This window comes from Uloborus diversus, chromosome 2 (genome assembly GCF_026930045.1).
Source record: "Uloborus diversus isolate 005 chromosome 2, Udiv.v.3.1, whole genome shotgun sequence".
NCBI classification, from domain to species: Eukaryota; Metazoa; Arthropoda; class Arachnida; order Araneae; family Uloboridae; genus Uloborus; species Uloborus diversus.
Window position 1 is genome coordinate 37,898,757 of NC_072732.1, and position 23,641 is coordinate 37,922,397.

General features: G+C 32.0%; 2 protein-coding genes across 2 annotated transcripts; one reads left to right on the forward strand and one right to left on the reverse strand.

Moving 5' to 3' along the window:
* Nucleotides 1-545: 545 nt before the first annotated feature.
* On the forward strand, nucleotides 546-2,564 carry LOC129216980 (serine--tRNA ligase-like). Its single transcript, XM_054851203.1, has one exon. The coding sequence runs from the start codon at nucleotides 547-549 to the stop codon at nucleotides 1,993-1,995; it is 1,449 nt and encodes a 482-aa protein (XP_054707178.1). The 5' UTR covers nucleotide 546; the 3' UTR covers nucleotides 1,996-2,564.
* Nucleotides 2,565-14,096: 11,532 nt separating this feature from the next.
* LOC129235228 (uncharacterized) lies at nucleotides 14,097-22,995 on the reverse strand. Its single transcript, XM_054868934.1, has 3 exons — nucleotides 22,550-22,995; nucleotides 16,790-16,926; nucleotides 14,097-14,201 (listed from the first exon to the last, which is right to left on the reverse strand). The coding sequence occupies exons 1-3, from the start codon at nucleotides 22,993-22,995 to the stop codon at nucleotides 14,146-14,148; spliced, it is 639 nt and encodes a 212-aa protein (XP_054724909.1). The 3' UTR covers nucleotides 14,097-14,145.
* Nucleotides 22,996-23,641: the final 646 nt, after the last annotated feature.

The window sequence follows — 23,641 nt, forward strand, 5'->3', positions numbered from 1 at the left end:
TAAATTCTATTTATTTTATTTCGCGCTGGCGTTGATCGTCTGCTACGATTAACGCCCGCTGTTGCTAGGATATCCACCAGTCACATGATTTGGTTTATGAGCAGCAAAAGGGTTGCCATAGCTCGGTCTACTCTTATTATTAGTCTATGATGCACACAGTTAAAAAAAAAAACAGCGATAAACCATTACCGCGAAACACGGAAAAGCACACTGTTTGGAAAATTCAGAATTTTCCAAAAAAAAAAGATTAAAAAATGAATCAACGCTATCACAATTTCCAAACTAAATTTTCAACAATACGGAAACCTCTTCAATTTGTTAACAATTAAAAAAACAATAGGAAATAACAGCAGATTCAACGGAAAAAAATATAAACAAACAAGAGCAGACGCCCTTGTGACATCACATGCCTGCCAGCCGATGTCTGAAATCGGGAATCGTACGCGCCGGTTTAGTCAACGGTTCCTCCATCCGAACACACCCCAGTGGTGCAATTAACTACAACTTTAACTTCGAATGTTTGTTTACATGTTGACAGTTTTCAGTATGGCTAAACGCTGGTGGTTCACAATTTTACATCAAAAATTTAAGATTCTACAAGTATCACCCTATCGGTTTAACATTAGACTAAATCAAACGAGTACTGGTTTTTCCGATCCCATATGTAATCGAAGCACGGGGAATAAAATATCAACTCTTTTTGTACCCGGTAGGCATGGGAATGTTATGTATCAAATCGTAAAGCCTCTCATTGATGTTAATTACATAATAGAAAATATGGTTAAAATTAAGCATTCGTGTAACGTCAGAGATCTTAATTTCGATTTTGAATCTGCTGTCATTGCAATTAAAGAATGGCATAGTGTTAGAACCGATTACCTGTTGATGGTAGATAAAGAACAATTTTATGCAGAGGAGATTAAACGTTTAAAGACTATCGGCGATGAAAAGGAGGCGAGTAAGGTGATAGCAATAAGATTAGCATTTGTTGAAAATCTCAAAGCAGAGAAAGAACGACTTCTTAGTATTGAAGATACAGTTATGCCACTTCTACAAAAGATTCCTGCTCTTGTACATGCAGAAACTCCAGTAGACTCTAATGTTTCAATTTCACAAATTGAAACTTTTAAAGGTGGCACCCAACCTTTATCTCATGTTGAGATAGGGGAGAAACTATCATCACTGCAATTTTGTGACAACTCCACCATGTATTTTATGTCTGGGAAAATATCTGCCTTGGACCTAGGAATACAGATGTATTTTTTTGATAAATTCAAAGCTCTCGAGTTTATACCTATGTCATGTGTAGACTTTTGTAAATCTTTCATTGTTGAAGCTATAGGTTGTGATCCCTATTCAAATTCAGATACCATTCCTCTGCATGAAAAAACCTCTAAAGAAATTGGACAAAAACTTCATTTGTGTGGTGGTGCATCGTTTGAATCATTTTGTGCTTATTTGACAAACATGAATGTGGATAAGTCAAATCTACCACTTAAGTACTTCTCATTAGGACGTAGATACAATGCTAGAAATCGAGAATCAGGAAATAAAGATTTATTTTCTGTAATTCAGTCAACAAACCTCCATTATGCGATCATAAGCGAATGTCTTTCCAGTGATGATTTTGATTCATTATTTCAGGAAATGGTGACATTGTACAAAGAAATTAAGATACCATTTCAAACTGTCGATGTGGCGGCTAAAAATTTGAACGTTGCTGAAAGTAGAAGAAAGCAGTTAGAGTTGTGGTCTCCATCAAGAAATCATTACGTACCAGTTGCTCATTTATCACAGCATAATGATTTTATTTCAAAACGGCTGAATATTACTTATGGAATTCAGCATGCTAATGAAGGATATTGTCACATTATGGAAGGGGTTTCTGTTAACGTTCCCGTCTTAATAGGGTGCATTATTGAAAATCTGCAAATTGAAAATGATTTTGATATTCCTGGTGTTTTACAGAAAAACTTTAGATTATTTTCATCATAACAATGATTAGTTTTAGAGTTAAAAAAGAATCACTTAAGATATTCTTTTTTTTAAAACGCTATGGTTTTTTTGGAAACAATAGTTTTTGTAATAGTATAAAAAATAAATCTATTTTTGAGCCCAAAATAAGTAGAGGTTTTTATATATTTTTGGAAAGAAATGTGAGAAGTTTGAGTTTGTCAATATGTATGCCTTATGTATAAAACTAACAATGTTTGTAAAAAAACAATGCTCTCAAATGCATGAGTTCTATCATGTTTATATATTTTCTTCACTTAGGTTTTTGACTAATGTAAATATTATAGTTTGAACTATTTGATTTTTAAACATTTCACCTGTTTTAATTTATACAAAAACTTGGAGTTCCTAAAAATACCTTGTTTTAATTTTTTTTGCAAAAAGGAAAAGAAATGTACAATAGAAACATATTAAGAATGTTGTTTTTAAAATTATAATGCATTATATGATATGCTGATTGATAAAATAAAATAATCTTGTTTATACTGAAAAATAGTTTTGTATTTTTGTTTAATATACTTCAAATTTAGTGATAGCAATACTTGTAGACCAAATACCGGCATTCTGAGCTATTTCGCAATACCAGTACTTGCTGAGATAAAATTTTGGTATTTTCAGTGTTAACTGAAAATAATAAATTGCTTTTAATTAAAGTTTTCAATTAGATAGAAACTACTATTTTAAATGTATTTCTTTTTCGACAAGAAAAAGCTAAAAAAAATTTACACAATAAAAATTACTGTCCCACTATTTCCGACCCTTCTATTTTGTCTCCCCAAGAACATCGATATAGTACGTTATTTCATGCTGTAAGTAAGTTTAGCTTTTTCTGGTTCATGCAAAAAAAAAAAAAAAAAAAAAATCCATATTATCTATCCTGCCTGGCAGTACAACGTTTCTGATAAACTGAATGTTGCTTTATTTGGTAGCCCATTAAAAGCTATAGATGGAGAGCATAAAAAGAAAAGCACTATCAATTTGAAAAGATGGGTATTGTAAATGAGTTGCAAAGCAATTCTGTTTTTAATTTACAAATGCATTTTTATTTCCCCCCATTTTACTTATTCACGGTTGTTACAAAAGTGGTTAATACAAACAAATTCATGAATTTTTGGCATTTCGTATTAATTCAGTTCAACTGCATTTGAAAATGTTTTAAACAAAAAGCTAAAAATCAGGACAACTATACAGGAGCGCCCCCAATGAGAGGTCACTGTGAGCTCTGAAAAATTCCTTACTTGACAGATTAGGAGATATTATTGCAACATTGAGTTTTTATCTTTTTTAAATGATGCTTAATGATCTTATTTAATAGATGTATGATATGTGTGCATACTCTTATTTCATCATTCAGTAAAATTTGAATTTCTTTCGGCAAATTGAGAATTATCTCCCAGCCAAAAGTTTTACTTGTCTGCAACTACGAACCTTGAAATAGTAGAAATGAAAATGAATAAATATTTTGATGCCCAATTGTCTAGCAATAAAAGTACGTCAAACAAAATTGAAAAATTTCAGAAATTCGAGGGAAATATTAATAATTTAGGAATTAGGCCAGTTGAGGGCATTATGTTACCTTATTAGAAATATCAGGACAAACACAAGCTCTGAAAATGGTGCTGTTTATTGTTTTTTCTCCTCCTCAAGGTGGTGCTTTAGTCTGAAACTTATTGCACTCAGATAGAAAATATTTGAAAAATAACAATATGAAAGACATTTCAACTTTTCTCACCATTTTGAAATAAGTGCTACTGGTTCATGGCTTAGTGTGATTTAAATGTTTTCTTCCCCCCCCCATTCATAAATATAGCATTATAAAACATCAATTATGTCTCTAATCTTTGTTCTTGAATGGTTTGTTTTAAATGATATTCAATGTTTGTTTTAAATAGTTTTTATATACGTTCCATATTAATGTAGGTCATTCGTTACAGATTTAGTTATATGCCAGCAACATTGTTACTTCAAAATTGTTAATTGTAAAAAAAAAGATTGTATTTTGTTCTATATAAATAAATTTTCCAGAGAACCATCCCATACCGGTTAATTCAAGAAAATTGGAAGTTATGGGGGTCTCTAGGATGTTAATGCTAAATATGGCAGTAAAATTATTATGATCCACTCAGAAGCAACAATAGCATTTGAAATTCATTTATGACTTTTTGAACAAATTATTTTAAATTTGCTTCAGAGAGGCAAATTTATCTTTTATGTATTGAGTATCAGTATCAAATTCTTTATGTGCTTGTAAATTATTTTAATTTTTGAACTACAATTGTTTGCTTTGATTTCATTAAGTGTTTTAATAAAATTATTCGTTAATCTCAATAATGAAAAAAGTATTGCTTAATCAATATTTTAGCAAAATTAAATTGTTAATCAATATCAATAAAATATAGAACTCACATTATTTTAAGAATTAAACATACATTTATCATATTAAATCAAATATATTTTCTACCCTCATTTTTTTTCCAGCAACCTGGAAAGGACCAGGTGAGTTACTGAAAGCCAGCTGCTATTGGGTAATATGGTAACATTATTTTGCTGGGCTTACACCTTTTCGCTCAATGGTATTTAATTTCTATGAAATTGAGAGTATTTTAAAAATTTCAACAAAGTGAGTTAGGTAAATATCACAAAACTATATCTAAACAAGTTGATAAGTGCAGTTTAAAATTAAATGTGTCTATTTGTTCCTATTAAAGCTAGAATGTTCAGCATTATAAAACATCAACAATGTCTCTGATCCTTATTCTTATTCAGTGTTTTAAATATCTGTAATTTAAAAATATGTTTAGATTATAATCCAGTTGTATATAATACACATCCTAAAAATTCAAAACTTACATAAGAACAAAATAGTTAAATAATTTGGTAATAGAATACCAAGCATTTAAAAAGTTTGCACCTTTGATAATGCATATCAATGGGGTTGTTTCCAAAATTTTAAAAGTATTTTTTTCTGAAAGAGCATGCTTAAAAATATAGGATCTGACCATTTTTTAAATAATTTGTTCAAGTTTAATATTTAAAAAAAATACTTAAATCGGTGCGCTTTCATTGTTTACGTCTTTGTCGTGTGACATCACAAATGATAAAATGCCATTCAGTGTTGCCATTCACGGAGAAAAATATTTAATTCACATCTTTACTCACATGTATTGACAACAATATGGTTGATAGCAAGTGTAGAGTGTAATTTTAATTTGCTGCTTGATTATCATAATGTGGAAACATAGTAGAAAGATGCGCCAAATTGCATCATTTGACGTCATAAAGACCATGCCTTGTTTAAAAAATTGGACATTTTTAAAAAATTAATTAAAAAAAAAAACTGTTGGGGAAAATGAAAGTATTTTCTGGGTCCATGTTATTTTTTTTACTCATTCTATCAATTTCAGTGACTAAAAGTAGTACTTTTGACTGAAGGAAACAACCCCATTGTATTATGTAGGATCTACGTATATGGTTGTTATGAATATGAATGGTGACCATGTTTTTTTGTATCATGCATCTTGTGAATCTTTTTTAAATCTCTTATAATATAAAAAAGTTCATTAACATATTCTTTATACATAATGGAAGATACACAGACATAATTAATAAGAGACAAACAGACATTTCTATGACAAGAAAGATTTTTCTTCATTACCAGAGTAAGAACTCAAACAACATAATCATTAGAACTGCAATAACTTTTATCAATTAAAATGTTAAACATTCTAAAGTTCAAAAGAAGGTGGTTGATGCATGCTAAAAATTTCCTTCAATATTTTTTGAAATACAATGCAAAAAAGGACCTTTTGCTCAATGAGTCAAGAAGTAAATAAATGTAAAACAGTTACCTGGAAACAATGATATTTTTGAATGCATTAGATTCACGTTCGTCAAAGAAATAACAAGAAAAATATTTAACTGAACAAACCAGGTTGTTTTATCTCACACACAAATCTGCTCAATTATATTTCATTCACTGAATACTAAGCAGAAACATTAATTTAGCAGCGAAATTACTTTCCCATTGTATAACATTTCAATGCACATGTTTCTGATGAAATATGTGTTACAAAAAGTAAATTACAATTTTCCACGAAAACGGAGAGGAGAAGGGGATGGGGAGGGGGCAACTTGGCATAAGTTTAAAACAATTGCTTAACGGTTATTTTTTTTTTTTTCAAATCTTTTCCAAAAATTAAGAGATTAAGTATAAAAAGAACATAGTATAAAATTTTTTTGGGGACAATTTCAAAGATGTGCCAGCTGAAACCCACTTTTGGAGCAATCTCAGGTGCAGGATAATAGTGACTTTGGAACAGCTTGGCTCAGGAAAATAGTGAACTAGGAGCAGTTTGGCTCACCAAAAAGTTTGTTTTGTAGAAACTTCGAGCACGAAAATAGTGTAATTGGTATGTTTTAAAGTAAGGAACTACTACTACTACACACACACACACACACACACACACACACACACACACACACACACACACACACACACACACACACACACACACACACACACACACACACACACACATATATATATATATATATATATATATATATATATATATATATATATATATATATCGTTTTACAAGCTATCAGAATAAAAATAATTTGCAATACCATTTCCGCTTTTAATCAAGAAATTTCTGTACTCAAAAATATACTTTTTAATAATAACTTCCCTAAAAATCTGGTTGAAAACATTTGCTTAAGTATAGCCTTCAATGAACATTTCGCTTCTCTTGAAACCGTTTAACTGTGTAAATGTGTGATACAACTGTGACAAACCATTTTTTTGGATTGCTAGTGTGGATGGTTGCACGTGGAAAACGGACAAGTGGCATGTTTTTGGATTATTCTCTTCGGATATGGACTTATTTTTTTAAATTTTAGTTTTACGTTGATAACTGGAATGAATTTTGTCAAGTTGACTATCAGATTGGTTTTGTTATACAGTAAAACCCCTCTTATGCGGACAATTTTTTATTCCCCGATTCCAAGGCAAGTAACACTATTAAACCCCTGTCCTGCAGACACCCCTCTATTGTGGACAAAAAAATTTGTCCCGTTAGTGTCCGCATTAGAGAGGTTTTACTGTAAACGGATCTCAATGTAAGTTAATTTTTGTTATTGGCAGTTACGGTCCTGTGGATGGCTAATTATTCGGAACTTGTTTTCCTAATTAGTCGAGGTGAAACCCCCTGCTTTTATTTTTAGGTTTAAGCTCTTGTTTATAGTTTAACATGTGGTGCGTTTAGCCCAATGTTACTCTATATTGCATATACTGGAGCTCAGACACTCTCTTTTAGTTCATAGTTAAAATTTTTGGTCTTTTGATCATATTTATTGAATCCTCCACGGCTGATGAGCTCTGGATTCATACTTTGTCTTTTCCTATTAAATAGCTGCTTTCAATTTTCCTTTTTCTCATTATTATTTTTTTAATATAAATTGTTTAATATTTGGTATTTGGCTTACATATTTTTTATATTTACTTGGCTTTTTAGTTTTGCTGCATTGTGCATCTATGGCTTTTGGTGTGGTCTTTTCAATATTTTTCACTTTTATTATAATTAGATATATATACACACACACACACACAATGAAATAAAATCCTGTGCTACTCTTAAAAATTTGCTTGAAGGGGGGAAAAAGCGTTAACACATTGTGAATGCTTTCTTTTGTTAAATATGGAACAGGACTGTGCTGACCAAAACTCGCTTTTGGAGCAATCTTGGGAGCAGTAAAATTGCAAAGTTGGAGCAGCAAAAATTTAAATTTTGCACCAATTTAGAGCAACTATGTATATTTTACACACTTAAACAAGTGTGACATGATAAAATAATAAAAAAGGAGATTAAGGATGCAAAAACACCATAACTACAACTACAAATTAAAGCTCTCTTAATGATATTTTTGGCTAATATTTTTCACAAAATACAAGTCCTGTCCTGCTCTATTTTTTTCTTACACTTCTTTTGATTTAAATTTAGTGCACACATTTACTTTTCTTAATACATCACTGCTTTAGTGCACATTTAAGTTAGAGTGCTTTAATACCTATTTTTAAAATTTGTTTACTTTTATGTATCATATTCAAAAAGGCTTTTAAAAAAAGCACAAAAGAATGGTTGAATTTAAGAACTTTACCTCAACAAGTTACAAGTGAGTTTTAAAGAGCTATATTAGATTTACATGAAATACACCGCCAGCTCAGTCAATTCCAGCCGAGGACTGCAGTTTCGTGCTTATTAGCACTCATCAGCCCGGCATAGGAGTGACTGAGCTGGAGGTGGAAAACCTCTTAAGGAAGCCTAGAGTGCCAAACACACTGGTAGCTAATACAGAATTAGCACTGACCAGACGAGTGACCGAAACAATGGTTCGGTTCAACTCGAATATTGCAGGCAAGGCAGGTATATTCAGTAAGTTACTGTCCTATAGCCAAGGCTAAGGCAGAAATACATGAAATACACCGCCAGCTCAGTCAATTCCACCTCCAGCTCAGTTAGTCCTATGCCGGGCTGATGAGTGCTAATAAGCACGAGACTGCAGTCCTCGGCTGGAATTGACTGAGCTGGCGGTGTATTTCATGTATTTCTGCCTTAGCCCTGGCTATAGGGCGGTAACTTACTGAGTATATTAGATTTGTTTTTCTTTCTTTTTTCTTTTTTGTATGTTTAAGTTATTCACTTACATTTGACCTTATTATTATTATTACTTTCTTGGCATATATGTTTCTATGTTGAACTACTTGATTAACAAATCTGAAGATCAAGAAAAGGCAACATTAAAACCTTTTATCTTTAACTGTTTGATATTTAATCACAAAATTAATAATAAAATTACAATGACCAAAAAAAAAAAAAAAAGAGAGAGAGAGAGAGAGATTTTGAGAAATGTTGTCACAAAAAAGGAATTTTCAAATACGCATGAAAAAAAAAAAAAAAAGAAAAAAGAAGAAAAAAAAAAGATTAAATAAATTAATTAATAAAAATTTTAAGAGACTAAGAATATGGAAAAAAAGCCTGAATCTGAGAAACTTGAAATGTCTGCATACTCATTACCAGAGAATTAAGATTCCCAGATTTTTGCTATCTTAAGTGTCTCCAACCAAAACTAGAGATCAATTTTTTGTCCTAAAATCTTAAGAAACCCAAGATTAAAAACTGGTGAACAATTTTAATTTTTACAGATGGCATTCGCTTAAATCATTTGGATGCAACTGGATTGACATTTTTGAGAGAGCGTGGCAAAAAGACGAATTTACAAGTCCTTATATACTGAAAACAAAAGATAACAAAGGTTGAAAATAATGTTCAGTGCAAAGTTTTTCAAAAGCAGATGCAATCGGATTTTGAAATGAGCAAAAAATCGGGACTAAGCCAAAAAAATCGTAACGACAAGCTCCAAATGCATAAACGATGATATTCTGCCGAAACTGCCAATTATGCTAAAGGAACTGCAACATTAAATGCAAAGTTGCAGTTTTGGCGCAAGTTTTTCCGATTTTGGCGCAGAAAGTTCCATTTGGCACAGAATCGGCGATTGGCGCAGCTGGCACATCCCTGCAATTTTTTCTTTTGTCCAGTAGTGTTTCAATACAATATGAGAGTGATAGCAAATCTTTTCCACTCACGTATCAAGAATGTTAAAAACATTAATTTAAATCTGGTGCCGCGTCACATGTAGAAGTATTCATATATTTTCCAAATGCATAGTAATACATCTACAAAGCTCAAAAATACAGTAAAACTTTGAAGCCATCCCGTTTAACAGCCATTTGTTGGTGACACAAATTTTTTTACCCACAGATCCATAGTGCATTTAGGGAGAAGCGATACAGGAAGTAAACAAACAGTGTTGCTGATTGGTGCCAACATTTGCCACTTTCACGAATTACTTATTGAGTTGGCGATTCTGCTCATGAACATTTCATTTTTTTCTGATTGGCATTGTTTTCAACATCCCAGCCGCAAGCAGACAACAGTTTTGTCCAGCTTTGTTTTGTCCTACCCATTTGTCACTTCCTCTTTCTAATTTTCTGCCTTTTGGCTCATGGTCTGTTTAGGATAGATGTTATTGACTGATAAACGATTCCTATAAATTCAGAGTAAAAATGTGATTTACACTTGTTTCAGTAGTTGGTCAGTGACACAAATTACAACAATGTCAAATTGTTTTGTAAATCTTGATGGGGGGGGGGGGGCGTTTAAGTTCTGAGCCAATATGAGAAAGGCAAATCTGTGAGCAAATTAAAACAGTACGGTCTCAAAAAAAAAAAAAAAAAAAAAAAAAAAGTCATAAATTGTATACTTTCTACACATGTAACATTTTTAGAAACTTTTGAGGCAATGGGAAAAACCCCCTTTTTGTTTTTTGGAAAAATGGAAAAATTGATTCTTACAATTAAATGCATTTAAATGAAATATTTTCTTAGAAAGCAATAAAAATATTAAATATTGAAAGAAAAATGCTATTATTATTAATATTAATTAAGTGGTATTATTACTATTTTTTAACAGAAACATAATTCCAACTCTTATTGTTAAAATTTATGACAGTAACTTTCTTAGTTCAAAACACCAAAAATGATCTAAATTATTCATATCATCAATTGCTAAATATAAACTAAAAATTCTGAGAACAAACAACAAAAGAAAAATACATAAAAAATTTAAAGCATAATTTTAAACCAAATTATAGGAATACTATGATTATAAAACTTTAAAACATAACAATATCACAGTCAAACCTCTTTAATATGAATATGCAGAGAAACAAGATAATTTGTTCACATTGTCTTGTTAACAGTACACATGTGCAATAGGGTGTGCCTGAAAAACAACTTCTTTTTTATTTCAATGATGGGTAGTGCGGAAAGTTGCCATTGGTGGAGCAAAGTGCTCACAAAAAAATTGAATATTTTCTGACAATTCCTTGATCTGCCGCAACTGGGTTGAAGTTTCGAAAAATGCTGTTTTTTCATGTTTTCAGCCAAAATTAGTAAAAATAGTATGTATTTTTGATGATGAGTCGAGCGGAAAGGGTGCCATTGGGTGGCACTAAGCTCCCATAAAAATTTTGAGGTGGGTGGCATACCTCTTTTCTTTGCTACAAATGAGTAGCAGTTTTGTCAATTTTCAGTTTTTTTAACTTTTTCAATAAAAATTCTCAATAAAAATAATAAAAATTTTCTTTTTGCCATATTTCTCTGCCATAATTCTATGGTTTTATTACATGTGATGCACTTTAGATGCGTGGTGTGTTACAAAGTAACTACTTTTTGCGTATAAAGTTTTAAATTTAAAATATGCTATTAGAAAACTTAGTGCAGCTCTCTTGTTTGATTTGCTTTCAAAACCAATGGGAGTAATGCAGAACTCCTTCTTAATCACTGGTAATTCTTTTTAAGTAAGAACAAAGTTATTATCTCTGTACTAAAATCAGTTGCGTGAAACGGCACTCCTGTAAGAACATGAAAACAAAAACAAAAATTGTCGGTGTCATTGCAGGTGTTTTAAAAAAGAAGGAAATAAAAATAGCCCTGCAACATTTGGTCTATATTTTTCATACGCACAAACTCCCAGTCTGACACCTGATAAATAAGATAGAGAAATCACTGAACCTTAAGAACTTTCTGGACCAATGACCAATCGAACCCAAGCTGATGGCATGCGAAAAATTACTTGTGCTATCATTCTAGGTTACCTCTGTCCTGTATTTCTACATTGCCAAAAGAAAAGGAAAATACTGAAAATTTGAGCACAGACCAAAAACACATAATTGATAGCTGTGCAACTTTTTCAAATGGACTGTGCTCTCCAGAGTTACAAGAAAGCCAACCAGGGCCTTTTATGTAGTCTAAGTGGCTCACAGCTGCCTACAGAACTCTGTGCTTGCACTTAAGTACTTCGAAACCCAAAGATGCCATCGATGTCTCGCAGTTTGTAATATGAATTGATTTGCCCTTATGATTCGGCCAGGGTTGGCAAGTTTCTGCCAAGGCGGTTAAAACCACTGGTAGAAACCGGTTAAAACCGGCATGGCAAAAACCACTTTCTGCCACATTTATGGCAGAAACTGGCAAAAACTCACAAAATGAAAACTATTGACATACAATAGAAAATGCATGGAAAAAATAATAAATTATTAACCAAAGCACAATTTAATTACAATATTATCACAATTCAAAATCAAATGTTACATTGTTTGGACCCTGCAGTTGCCTCTTAAAAAAGGTGGTTTCAAAAATCTAAACAGTTTCTAAACTTAATTTGCACAAATGAGAAACTTTAGAATATTCTTGCAACAGAAGAGCTAGCAGGCAATGCATCAAGGAACAAGCAATGTGCGTGAAACTTTCATCTATCGTATATTTTTTTGAACTGGTCCACCATGTAATAACTGGGGCAGTTATAAAAACTGCACTGGAAAAATAAGTTTCGGGAAATGGGGCCAATTTGTTTTGCAAAGCCGTCCCATTAGATGCAAAACCCAGGTTAATGTTGGCAAATAAAATTCTGGCTCTTTCTTCTTGAAGCACATGATAATTTCAATCACAAGCAATTTAGATGAAGCATATAAGTGAGCAAGATACAATCAGTAATTTCGTCCTTTGTTAGATTAATCCAAATATTACGAGCATCAGCAATTGAAAATTCCCTTTTGGAACTAAATCAAGGGCACTAGCATAAGATTTTATTTTTTACAATGATGAAATGAAGTTTAATTTTTTAGTTTACCTAAACCAATATCATTTAGTAATTGTTTGAGTTATTAAAGATTCTCTTTAGTTTTTGCCAGTTTCTGCCGGTTTTTACCGGTTATAACCAGTTTCTGCCACTGGCCTGGCAAAAACTAGTTTCTGCCGGCAGAAAGCCAACCCTGGATTCGGCTAAAGAACTACCAGGATATGCAAAAGGGATTTAAAAAAGTAAATAGACCTTCCTAAGAATTCACAACAATGCAATTACAGCGATGGAAACTGACGAAAACCAAGGTATGAAAACATTGTGATGAATATTAATTGAATAAATAGATAGCAATTAAAAGAAGAAACAAGGATCAAGAAATTCGAGTGTTTAAGGTTTAAGGTTCCGAAGTTAAAATTCAGGTTAACTGAATACGACGATATGCTCGGTTCGATTCTCAACCAATGTCAGCCAGCCTTGTATCACGAAATGTCTTTCGTCACAAGAAACAGGAATAAATATAGTATCTGAAACAATTTTAGAAATTTAAGTCCTATGCCAGCAGTGTGTAGTAAAAAGAAATACTACTAAAATAGCACGGAATTTGCAGATGGCCAGGAAGGAAAAGATGCTTTCATTATAGCAATGTAGCAATACTGTAACAGAAGTAAGAGGGCTAAAATTCAACACAAAAAAAGTCTTTATTATCTAAAACAGTGAAGATAAAGACCCTCTGTTGATTTTCTGTACATCCACACCATCTTCAGTTCTTTGTTGAGTTATGTGCTGTTTCACCTTAATTTTGAACGTAGATGCAAAAAGTTTTCGAAGAGAAGGTTTCAAATTAAAATTTTTATATGCAATAAGTAGTTAATTTATGATATACTACGCATCTAAAAATGCATCACATGTGATAAAACTATAGAATTATGGCAGAAAAATATAGCGGAAACAAAATTGTTACTATTTTAGAATTTTTATTGAAAACATTAAAAAAAACTGAAAAATGACAAAACCTCTACTCATTTGTAGCAAAGGAAAGACCACACACCCCAAAATTTTTGTGGGAGTTTAGTGCCTCTAATGGTACCTTTTCCGTGCGACTCATCATCGAAAATAAAAACTTAATATTTTTACTAATTTTGGCTAAAAACATGAAAAAACAGCGTTTTTTCGAAACTTCAACCCAATTACTCCAGATCAAGGAATTGTCAGAAAAAATTCAAATTTTTTATGCACACTCTACCAATGGCACCTTTTCCGCACTACCTATCATTGAAAAAAAAAATTTTTTTTTTGGCCCACCCTAATGTGCAATTTTTAAAGATGAAATCATATCAATTGCCACAAAGCAAAAGATATTCATTTCAATAGGATTCCTGTTAATGAGGTTCGATTGTATCAGTAATGACTCAGGATATTTTCCTTTTTACAGTATGCACCGAACTGGACATGGTTGTTGATGAATTCCTTTCAACTTTTGCCCTAAAAGAGAATAACATTTGAATACATTTAGAATTTAATTATGATTGTACAGTAAACTAGTATTTTTATCAGTTATTGCTCAGAAAAATAATAATATTTTTGAGAAAAGACCAATATATATCTTGAGCTGTCTTAAAAATTGAAGTCTCAAAAACTGGATTAAAAACAGCTGGTTTGAGTTTAAAAACCAAACAATGTTCTTCAAAAATCGATGTTTTAACATCGTTTGTACACAATATTGGACATATTTTTTCAAGGGATTATTCAAGAATAAAATTAATATTTTCGAGGGCTAGTTAGGACTATTTGAAAGAGTGGACTTTTAAAATATTAAAAAAATTAGCGTTGATTTGGTTTCCGATCACATAAAAGTTTCAGCAGCAGAGAAAACCGTTTACGCCACACTATTAAAGCTTAAAAATCAATCTTCAATAGTAGGCACAGAGGATCAGACTGACTGCCACTGACCTAAAATAACAATAAAGTCTAACATTTAAAAATTAAAAGACTAAAGCAGTGTCTTTTTAAATTTTACAAAAGTAATTTTAAAGTTCATTTTAAAATTTTGCTGTGATTGAGTAATTAGGGAACATACAAGGGCGGATCCAGCTTCTGATTTTGGAGGAGGTAATTTCTGAAGAGGGGGGGGGGGGAGGGGTATCATTTTTGAGCAAAATTGGGGAGGGGGGGGGGGTCACGGGCAAGTTTTTTGAAACACAAATCTTGAAAGCTCAGTTTGAGGTTATCTTTGGTCACTTAAGGAGGGTTTTGGGTCAAGATCCCCCCCCCTCTGGATCCACGCCTGGAAACATATGAACTATTCTCCCAATACTTGTTCGCTTAATACAAGCAGTGATTTTTGAGATTTTCTAAGCACAACATTTTGCTATCTAATACATCGTTTTTAGTCATATGCAATTCAAGAAAGCCAATATTTGATGCTGCAAATTCGGCAAATAATGGTGCTGATTCCTGTGGCAATTATTTAAGAACCAAAATCAAAATTAAAAAAAAAAAAAAGTGTTAAAGCAAAAAATAAAATCAGTAGGTTCATGGTAGCATTGTTAAAATAGCCCCCAACTTTTAAAATAATTGAAATATTTACAAGATGCGAAAGGATTGAAATTTCAAACACTATCTGCAATCTCAGGCCAAGCTTGAGCTTGATGTTAGAAAATTTCAAAAATAATATTTTTACTAATCGAGATATTATATGTGAAAGTTAAGTGGAAATCTTAAATAAGTCAATTTCTTCAATGCACTTAATCTGAAGCGGGGTTTTCAAAAAAAAAAAAAAAAGAAGTTTCTTAAATAATTTTCTTTAAATAAATAAATTAAAAAAAAAAAAAGATTTTGGAAGTGCACAAATAAAATTTGAGAAAATCCAGAAAAAACGGCATCAAAAAAGTATTTGACAAGTTCTTTTAACGAACCTTTTGAAAATAAGCCACAAAATTCAAGGACTAAAAGCGTATTTTAATGTTTTTCAAGCACTTGAAAATAAAACCTTTTTATTCAAGCCATTTTAAGGTTTTTTAAAAACACGTGAACCCTTTTCAAGCAATTTTACTTAAACGAAAAGTTTACCAGTTAATCTACGATAGCACACAGTACACATTTTGAAAGTTTCAACAGCTTACAAATGGCTTACAAGTCGGAAATTACAGTACAGTACCCGCCACTAATAAAATCACTGCATTATAAAATTAACCGCTTTTTTAAATAAAATCTGGAAGAAAAGTATCATTGCAAAACCAAAACATGTTAAAACTGTCCTTTGATAAAATCACTATTGCCACTTTATAAAATCAAACTTTTGGACATCACACGTAAAAAATTGATAAAGAAGCACCAAGAAGTGAAGGAATTCATCTCAGAAGATGAGGAAATCTCAGTGCCAAAGTTGTTTCTTCAATAGATGTCAAAAAAGTGCTTGATGATATACGATGCACTTTAGAGCAAAGGAGGAAATATAATGTTGAACGTCTCAAAACATTTTGTAAACTCTCAAATGATATTGAATCTTTTCTCTTCAGTTTTGTTAACCGATCTGCAACACACGAATATTTTAAGACCCTTGTGTAAATAATAATAATTAAAAAACCCCTCATGTTTAGTTAAAATGACAACTGTATTTCAAAATACTTGAAACAAAAATAAAGGATATAAATCATTTCGTTTTTTGAAGTAGTTAAATTTTAAACCCTTCATTTTTTTAAAATGTAGGAATGCCGGTTTATAAAATCAGCCATTTTATAAAATCAAATGTCCTCAAAACGAACGGAATTATAATAAGCGGCAGCCACTGTAATACACACCCAGATCACTGATGGTGAAACTGTAACATGGCTTGAGTAAGAGTTACAATTAAACACCTAGTTCAGATTTATGTTATTCGATGCCCTAGCGTACATATAAGGAAGAAATTTATTGACCTACATGGCACTTATGAAGATTAAAAAGTGGTTTGAGGAAAAAGCAGAAGATTTTATGTTCCATGGGAAAAGGCAGAAGATCAAGTTGCAATGCAGAAAGCTTCTACAAAATTAGAACGGTTGGCAACAGCTATGCATAAAAACAAATCTTACCTGTAACTTTAGTATGTCTGGGCAATTTTATTGGTTCCCACTCATCACTGCCATCACAACAATCACAAATTCCATCATTGACTTTATAAGATATTATGAAAGTAGGGAAATGTTTAGAATGATGGGAACAATAAAACCTTAAAAAAGAAAATAAAAATAAAGAATATCAATAACAAGAACTATATCAAAATAGATGAAATATAATTTGTAACATTATAGAAGTTATTATACCAGGTAGGATTATTCATTCTGCATTGAAATAAACAAATTGTTGCTCATTTCCAATGCAAAATATTACATTCAATGCAAAAATTATTTTTACATTTTAGTATTTCAAAATTAAGGATTTTCCCCAGGTATCTTTAAGAGAATGCTATGTCTTGGGGTGGCGCTAAGAAATGTCCGAAGGGGGACAAGCTTGCCCGACAGGGGGGCATAGATATATTTTTAAAATTTATAACTTCCCCCTCCCCCAATCTTTCAGTTTTTATAATACATTTAAAATAATCATTCTTATCTCTAACAAAACAGATCAAGACTTAGTATTTGTAGCCTATATTCCTATAAAAGTAAAAATATCTGTTGGAACTAGATTAAACAATAAAAATGTACCTACTTAAGTTTTAAACAATGGTAGAGAGACACAAAACGAAAATATGAAATTATAAATGAAATTAAAAATGCGAAAATGGACTTTTGCAATAAATGCAGGGACTTTGCAAAGTTATGAAACTGAAGAGGAGGGTGTGTGCAGGTGGGTATGAAATTGACAACCTCTCTTTTTTTTCCAAACCCATGCATCAGCTTCTGGTTAAGAAGACAAGTGGAGGGGGGGGGGGGGAGCATCACTAAAACGTAAGCACACAAATCAGGAGAACTGCGTTATTTTTTTGCGGAAAAAGTAAAACAGCTGTTCAAACCTAGTATAAGGATTTGATTAGGGCTGTAACTTTTAATTTTTCAAAATTGTTGTTCGGGTGGTGTTAGGGTTAGAGAACATTCGAGGGTACTTCCCTGGAAATTTTTCAAACTTGAAGTTGAAAATATGCGATTGTTGGTCAACTTAGGTAACCTCATTAAAAATAGGGATGGGTTTCAAGGACACTTGAGTAATTTTTCGAAATTGAAGTTCAAAGAACGTAATTTTAATCTATTTTCAAAGGTGTAGGGGGGTTTTGGGAGTTTCTCCCGGAAATTTTTCAAAATTTAGGACCTAAAACTGGAGTTTAGACGATCCTAAATGATATTTAAGGGAAGAATGCTATTGGAAGTACTTTGAAATTTAAGTATAAATAAAATAATAGTTTAAAAAACTAAAAAAACACGCTTTCGTAGCAAAATGATCTAAAAAGTGAAAAATAATCTTTGGATGATAGTAATTGACCAATCACTTAATTTTAATGTAATACAAAAAAACCGTGGGGTGCTGTCTATTTACATTTTTGCATGGATCACAAATGGAAGAAATTCAAGACAACTGATAAGAAGCCCCCCACGCTTTTTTACATCGCATTAAAATTAAGTGATTGGTCAACTACTATCATCCAAAGATTATTTTTCACTTTTTAGTTCATTTTGCTACGAAAGCGTGTTTTTTTAGTTTTTTAAACTATTATTTTATTTTCTTCTTTTTAGTTTAACTTATTTTGCAAAAAAATATTAATTTCAACATTGTTCAAAATCTTATGCATTCATGAAATTTGCCCAAAAAAAGCAACTAAAGGTCTCGGGTGGCATTTGAAACGTGGTCTCTCAAACTCCAAAAAGAGCAACTATATACCCCTTAAAGTGTAATAGTCAAGCTCTAAAAACATTCAACTTCGCTGATAAATTGCCTGTGGAGTAATTGTCTAATCCAGCTAATCCATCTCAGTCATCGATGTATGTGTGCAGAAATCATATCTACATTACTTTGAAAATTTGAGATGCATTTGAATAAAAGTTTTGTTCAACAATGGTCTGATCAGCAATGAATTTCCAATTGAAGGCTCACCTAAATTTTGGCATGAAATTAGTTAAAAACAATTATATTTCATGTTCTAATTACCTTGAAACATTGGAACAAATTTTGTCTGATTCAGAAAAATTAAAGGTTTTTGTAGATTTTTTAAATAATTTTTGCGAGCATTTTTAAATGTATTTTTTCAATTTTTCCTTTTTTATATTGTTGAATTTATGCCAAAATATTGATTAAAATTGGAGGAAACTAACAATTAAAAGAGTTAATTAATTAATTTGATTATAGAATATTGCATTGTCATCGGGTCTGAGACCACATGCCAAATTCCAAAAGAATTCGATCACAGGAAGTGGGCGAAATTTGAGCTGCAAGATTCTGTTACAAGATACATACATACATACAGGTGAAGCTAATAAAAGCGTGTTAAAAAGGCGATAGTGACTGAAAACATTTTGGAAGTCAAGTCCAAGAGACAGAATTTTAGACGATCTCAGGTGACGCCCAAAAACTTTTTCGGAGCTGAATACTGAAAACTCCCATCAATTTTTTGAAAGTTTCAAAAATGCAATTTTAAACAATCATCGATGTTAGTAGAGAGGAGAATTGGGAGCTGTCCTCAGAAATGTTTCAAAATTGAAATCTTAATGTGGTTTTAGGTCGTCTTTGTCAACTGGAAAAAGGTTAGATTTAGTTCAGAGACTGTGTCCTTTTCTCTATAACTTTTTATCTATTAACAGGAAGCCTTTTAGATTTCCCTTTTTGCACAAGAGAGGTGGTAAGTTTTCCCGGTGACCCATGCCAGGAATCGAGCCGGAGTCGTCGGGGGAGAGTCGGGAAAAGGCAGCTGCTTTCAACCACTAGACTACATGGGACTAGGACTATCAACTGGCAAATTTTTGAAACTGAATCCTAAAATTTAAATTTTAGGCCATCTTTGATGATGTTTGAAAGAGTAGGTTTGGAGGTGCATCCTGGAAGTTTTTCGAAACTGAAGTCTTATAAACGCAACTTGAGGTCACTTTGGGTGATATTAAGGAGAAGAAATGGGGTTGAAAATTCTTTCCCGGATTATTTTAGAAAATTGAAGTTTTAAATACGCAATGGGAGGTCATCTTTGATGACGTTAGGGGAAGGGATGTTGTTTCAAAACTTTCCTCTTGATATTTTTCGAAATTAAAGCTCTAAAAACATATTTTTGTCTCACTTTTGAATGCGTAAAAGGAAGGTATTAGGTTTGGGGTCCCCCCCCCCCACCCGATTTTTCATTTATTTTTCATTAAAAATGTGGTAGAAAAGCCTCACTTAATTTTTACCTTTCCGAAAAAATTAGATGCTTGTGAACTAAACATTTGAATGTTTCTAACTGGAAATATTCAATTTCCACGTTAACTATTCAACTTGTTTGAAATTCTGAGGCCTGAGTAAAAAAATGTTTTTCTTCACTATTTAGATTGAGGTGTTATTCTCGCAGTGGTTGGTCACTTTTTCCATTTTATTTAATTGTAAACATCGTGCCACATCAATTCCATAATAAAGTTTTGTTCTCTTACCGTTTTTTTACCTTCTAACATTTAGAACTACTATTGAAAGTTCTAACTCTTTCTATTTCAACTATTCTTTTATTTGAAAAGTATTTCCGTGTGTGTGTGTGACCTCGGTAATTTTCTCCTTTTTTCTGAAATTTTCGAAATAAAATTTAGATTTTTTTTTCTTTTCAATTGGAAACATATATACAGTAGAGACACAATTATCCGGGAAGTTTGGGACCATAGCTATCCCGGATATCTGAATTTCCCGGTTTTCTGGATGGCTAAAAAGAGGTTTTGACCGATTGTTTAAATTACTATAATAAATAGTAATACGTATTAAAATAAGCATTTCTGAACTGTTTTCTTATTATCAATATCGAAACATAAAAAACTACTAGTGAGAGAACAATTTAAGCACGAAAAACCTTAAGTTATTTAATAAGATCCGAGACCCTCACACTCATTTTGAAAAGGAAAGGAAAACACCAATATTTGATGCTTTAAAATGAAAGAGAATGAAGGGAAGGGCAAGAAACAAGTTTTTGAACGTAAATGTGCGATTCTTCTACATTTTTTTAAAACATTTTCCCGAGTTATAGATGAGTAATATGGTATTTATTAAGAAACTGCTCATTTTCTTTTAGGTATTTCAAAAAAAAAAAAAAGCTTAGTTTTTCAAACTGCCGAAAATGGGTATTTAAAAAAAATGGCGGGAAAATTGGCAAAAAGTTGCCGGTTTTCTGGTTTCCCGTTTTTTTTTGTTCCTGGATAAAAGGCTTTGCACTGTACATGCATTTGGCTAATCATTTTGTGTGTGTGTGTATTTTGATTTGTTTAACTTAAACAAATATGCAGAGCCCCGACTAACTGAAAGAGAAGCTCTAGGCGCACAATAATTTAGAAGCCCCCCGAAGATTCTATAGTCTTCAGGGTTTTTTTTAGTAAAAAAAAGGTTTAAATTTAAACATACGGTAGAATAAATGTTAATTCAACAAGGGGTGTAACATGATGGTCTCATGGTCTATTTTCTTGAATTTAATAAAAGTTAAAATTCATAAAAAATTAAGAAATACTTTTTTTTTTGTTTTGCCCAAAAAAATTCCTGGGCCGAGATACAGGCTGCCAAAGATGGCGGTCCCGTCATGATTTCTCACTTCGGATTTTTGTCATAATTTTTGAAGTCCATTATCTCAGGAATGGTAGAACATATTTTGTTGCGGTTTGCTTTATTTAAAAGGATATTTTTTTTTTGTTTAAAAACATATGCAACATTTTGAAATATGTGCTTTAGTTTTTTTTTCCAGTCTTTTGAAAAAAAAAAAAAAAAGGTTTAAAATAATTTTTTTGATTTTTCTACAAAATGACAATTTTAAAAACTTTCATTTTTTTTACAGTTTATTAGTACTACTGATCACTACGTTCCCTGAAAAGCTTTCACTTTTTCGTTTAACGGATTTCAGAGGCATCACTCAGACTGTTTGACAACAAGCATTTAGCATCAGAAAAATAAGTGTAAAATGCTTTTGAAACATGCTCACTAGGGCGTGATAAGACGTTCAAAACCATCAGAGTTAAATAAGGCTCAATTTTCAAACAAATACTGCTGCTGCAAGACATTCATTTTCCAATTGATAAATTTGAATTCTCTCAGTTTCAAGCATAATTTAATGAAATTAAGATTTTAAAAAATTTAATTTTTTAAAAGTAATTTTCTATTAAAAAAAACAGGTTTTCTATGCATTTAATATATACATATATATATTTTTAGAGCACCTTGTCTACAACTAAGTTCTTTTATCAACCTTACTAGCCTAAGCCTCTTTAGGCTAGTAGGAGAGTTTCAGATTTAGATTATGATGCCATATCTAAGTCTTAATATGTAAATCTTTAACAAAGGAGAGTCAGAGGGGATACAGTAGTTAAAATTCATCAAAACGAAAGATGTTGATAGGTTGGATTTTTGAGCAGAAAGCAGGATGATGGGTCATTGTTTTAAGCCATTCAAATCTCAGGCTAATTTAGAAATCAGGAGAAATTATTACTTTAGTATGGCTGTGGGCACTTGGAACAGCTTACTGGAAGGGGCAGTAGTGATAAAGGGGGTAGATAGTTTTAAGAAGGACATTGATCTTTGTTGGGGACTAATAAACTGACTAGGAACTAGGACTAGCCTAGCTGGAGTCATTGCTTGTTGTTGGTCATCACATTTGTATTTGTAAATTTTAGCACAAAATATACTCACATTTACATGCATAAAAATATTTTACGAACCTTCCATAGTTACAAGCAGACGTACTGGGTTCATCAGTAAAGTCAGAACAGTCACAAAAGTCATCATTTACTAAAGAATAACTAATTTCTTCTCCACTATGAATACACTTAAAAGTCCCACCAGTAGTAGGCATGTAATACTTCTGGTTCTCAGGTAGCACGCCTAGAATATTTCTCATTCCATCATGAATTATTTTCTGTGAATGCCAAGTTTCATCTGTGTTTCTCTTCAATTCATCAAGATTCTTTACCTGCATAAAACCATCTGCTTTTTCATAACTTCTAAAATTTTTCTGCAACTTTGAACGAGGGTTTCTTCTAGAGAGCTCTTTTCCTAACTGTCCAACTGATATTATTTGATACATGAGGAATATCAATGTCAATGTAATGGTAAAAAGAAGAAACCGCTTCTGGTTATAGAAACATCTCAGTCGACGGAAAATCATGAGTTGGCAGGATATGATCTTAAATACCTGTTCCAAAAATCATATGAACATTAAGAAATGGAAAAGAAAAGTACAATTTTTTTTGTATTTTAAAATGTATTTTCAGAGTTTCAACAAACTGATTTCAACCATGTTTTAAAATATGCTAAAATACAATTAAAAACAATGCAGCAAAAATAAACGAAACATGTTTGCTTCATATGCAGAGTAGCTCTTGCCGAATGCAAAGCTTGATTGGAAAATTCTAGCGGGTCCCTTTTACAGAATGATTGCATTAGAGACACAAGAACAGAATTAGAGTGAAATTTAAAAAAACGTACAACAAGTTTAACACTGATAGATCGCACTTTCAATAGCAGGGGTTATGAAACTGGTAGCTGCAATAATTGGCGAGGGGTGTCGTAAAGTGTCCAGATTTTGGGACAATTCCCTCTAGGCAGGGTTGGCAAGGTTTTGGACACTATAGTAAAAACCACGGTAAATACCATGGTTTTTACCGTTCTGCCCAAAACTAGATTTTTAGAGAAACTAGATTTCGTGAAAAAAATATCAAGAACAGAACAAAATGTATAATAGTTGTGTTTTACATTGAATATTTATTCAATGCAAACTATTCAGTACAAATACATACTGTAAGGGCGAGGCT

Coding starts and splice junctions, on each gene's coding strand:
- LOC129216980 (XM_054851203.1), top strand. CDS start 547: ATGGCTAAACGCTGGTGGTTCACAATTTTACATCAAAAATTTAAGATT.
- LOC129235228 (XM_054868934.1), bottom strand. CDS start 22,995: ATGATTTTCCGTCGACTGAGATGTTTCTATAACCAGAAGCGGTTTCTT. Junction 16,927..22,549: donor TCTGCTTGTAACTATGGAAG/GTTCGTAAAATA, acceptor TTCTTTTTTAAG/GTTTTATTGTTCCCATCATT. Junction 14,202..16,789: donor CAGACATACTAAAGTTACAG/GTAAGATTTGTT, acceptor ATTCTCTTTTAG/GGCAAAAGTTGAAAGGAATT.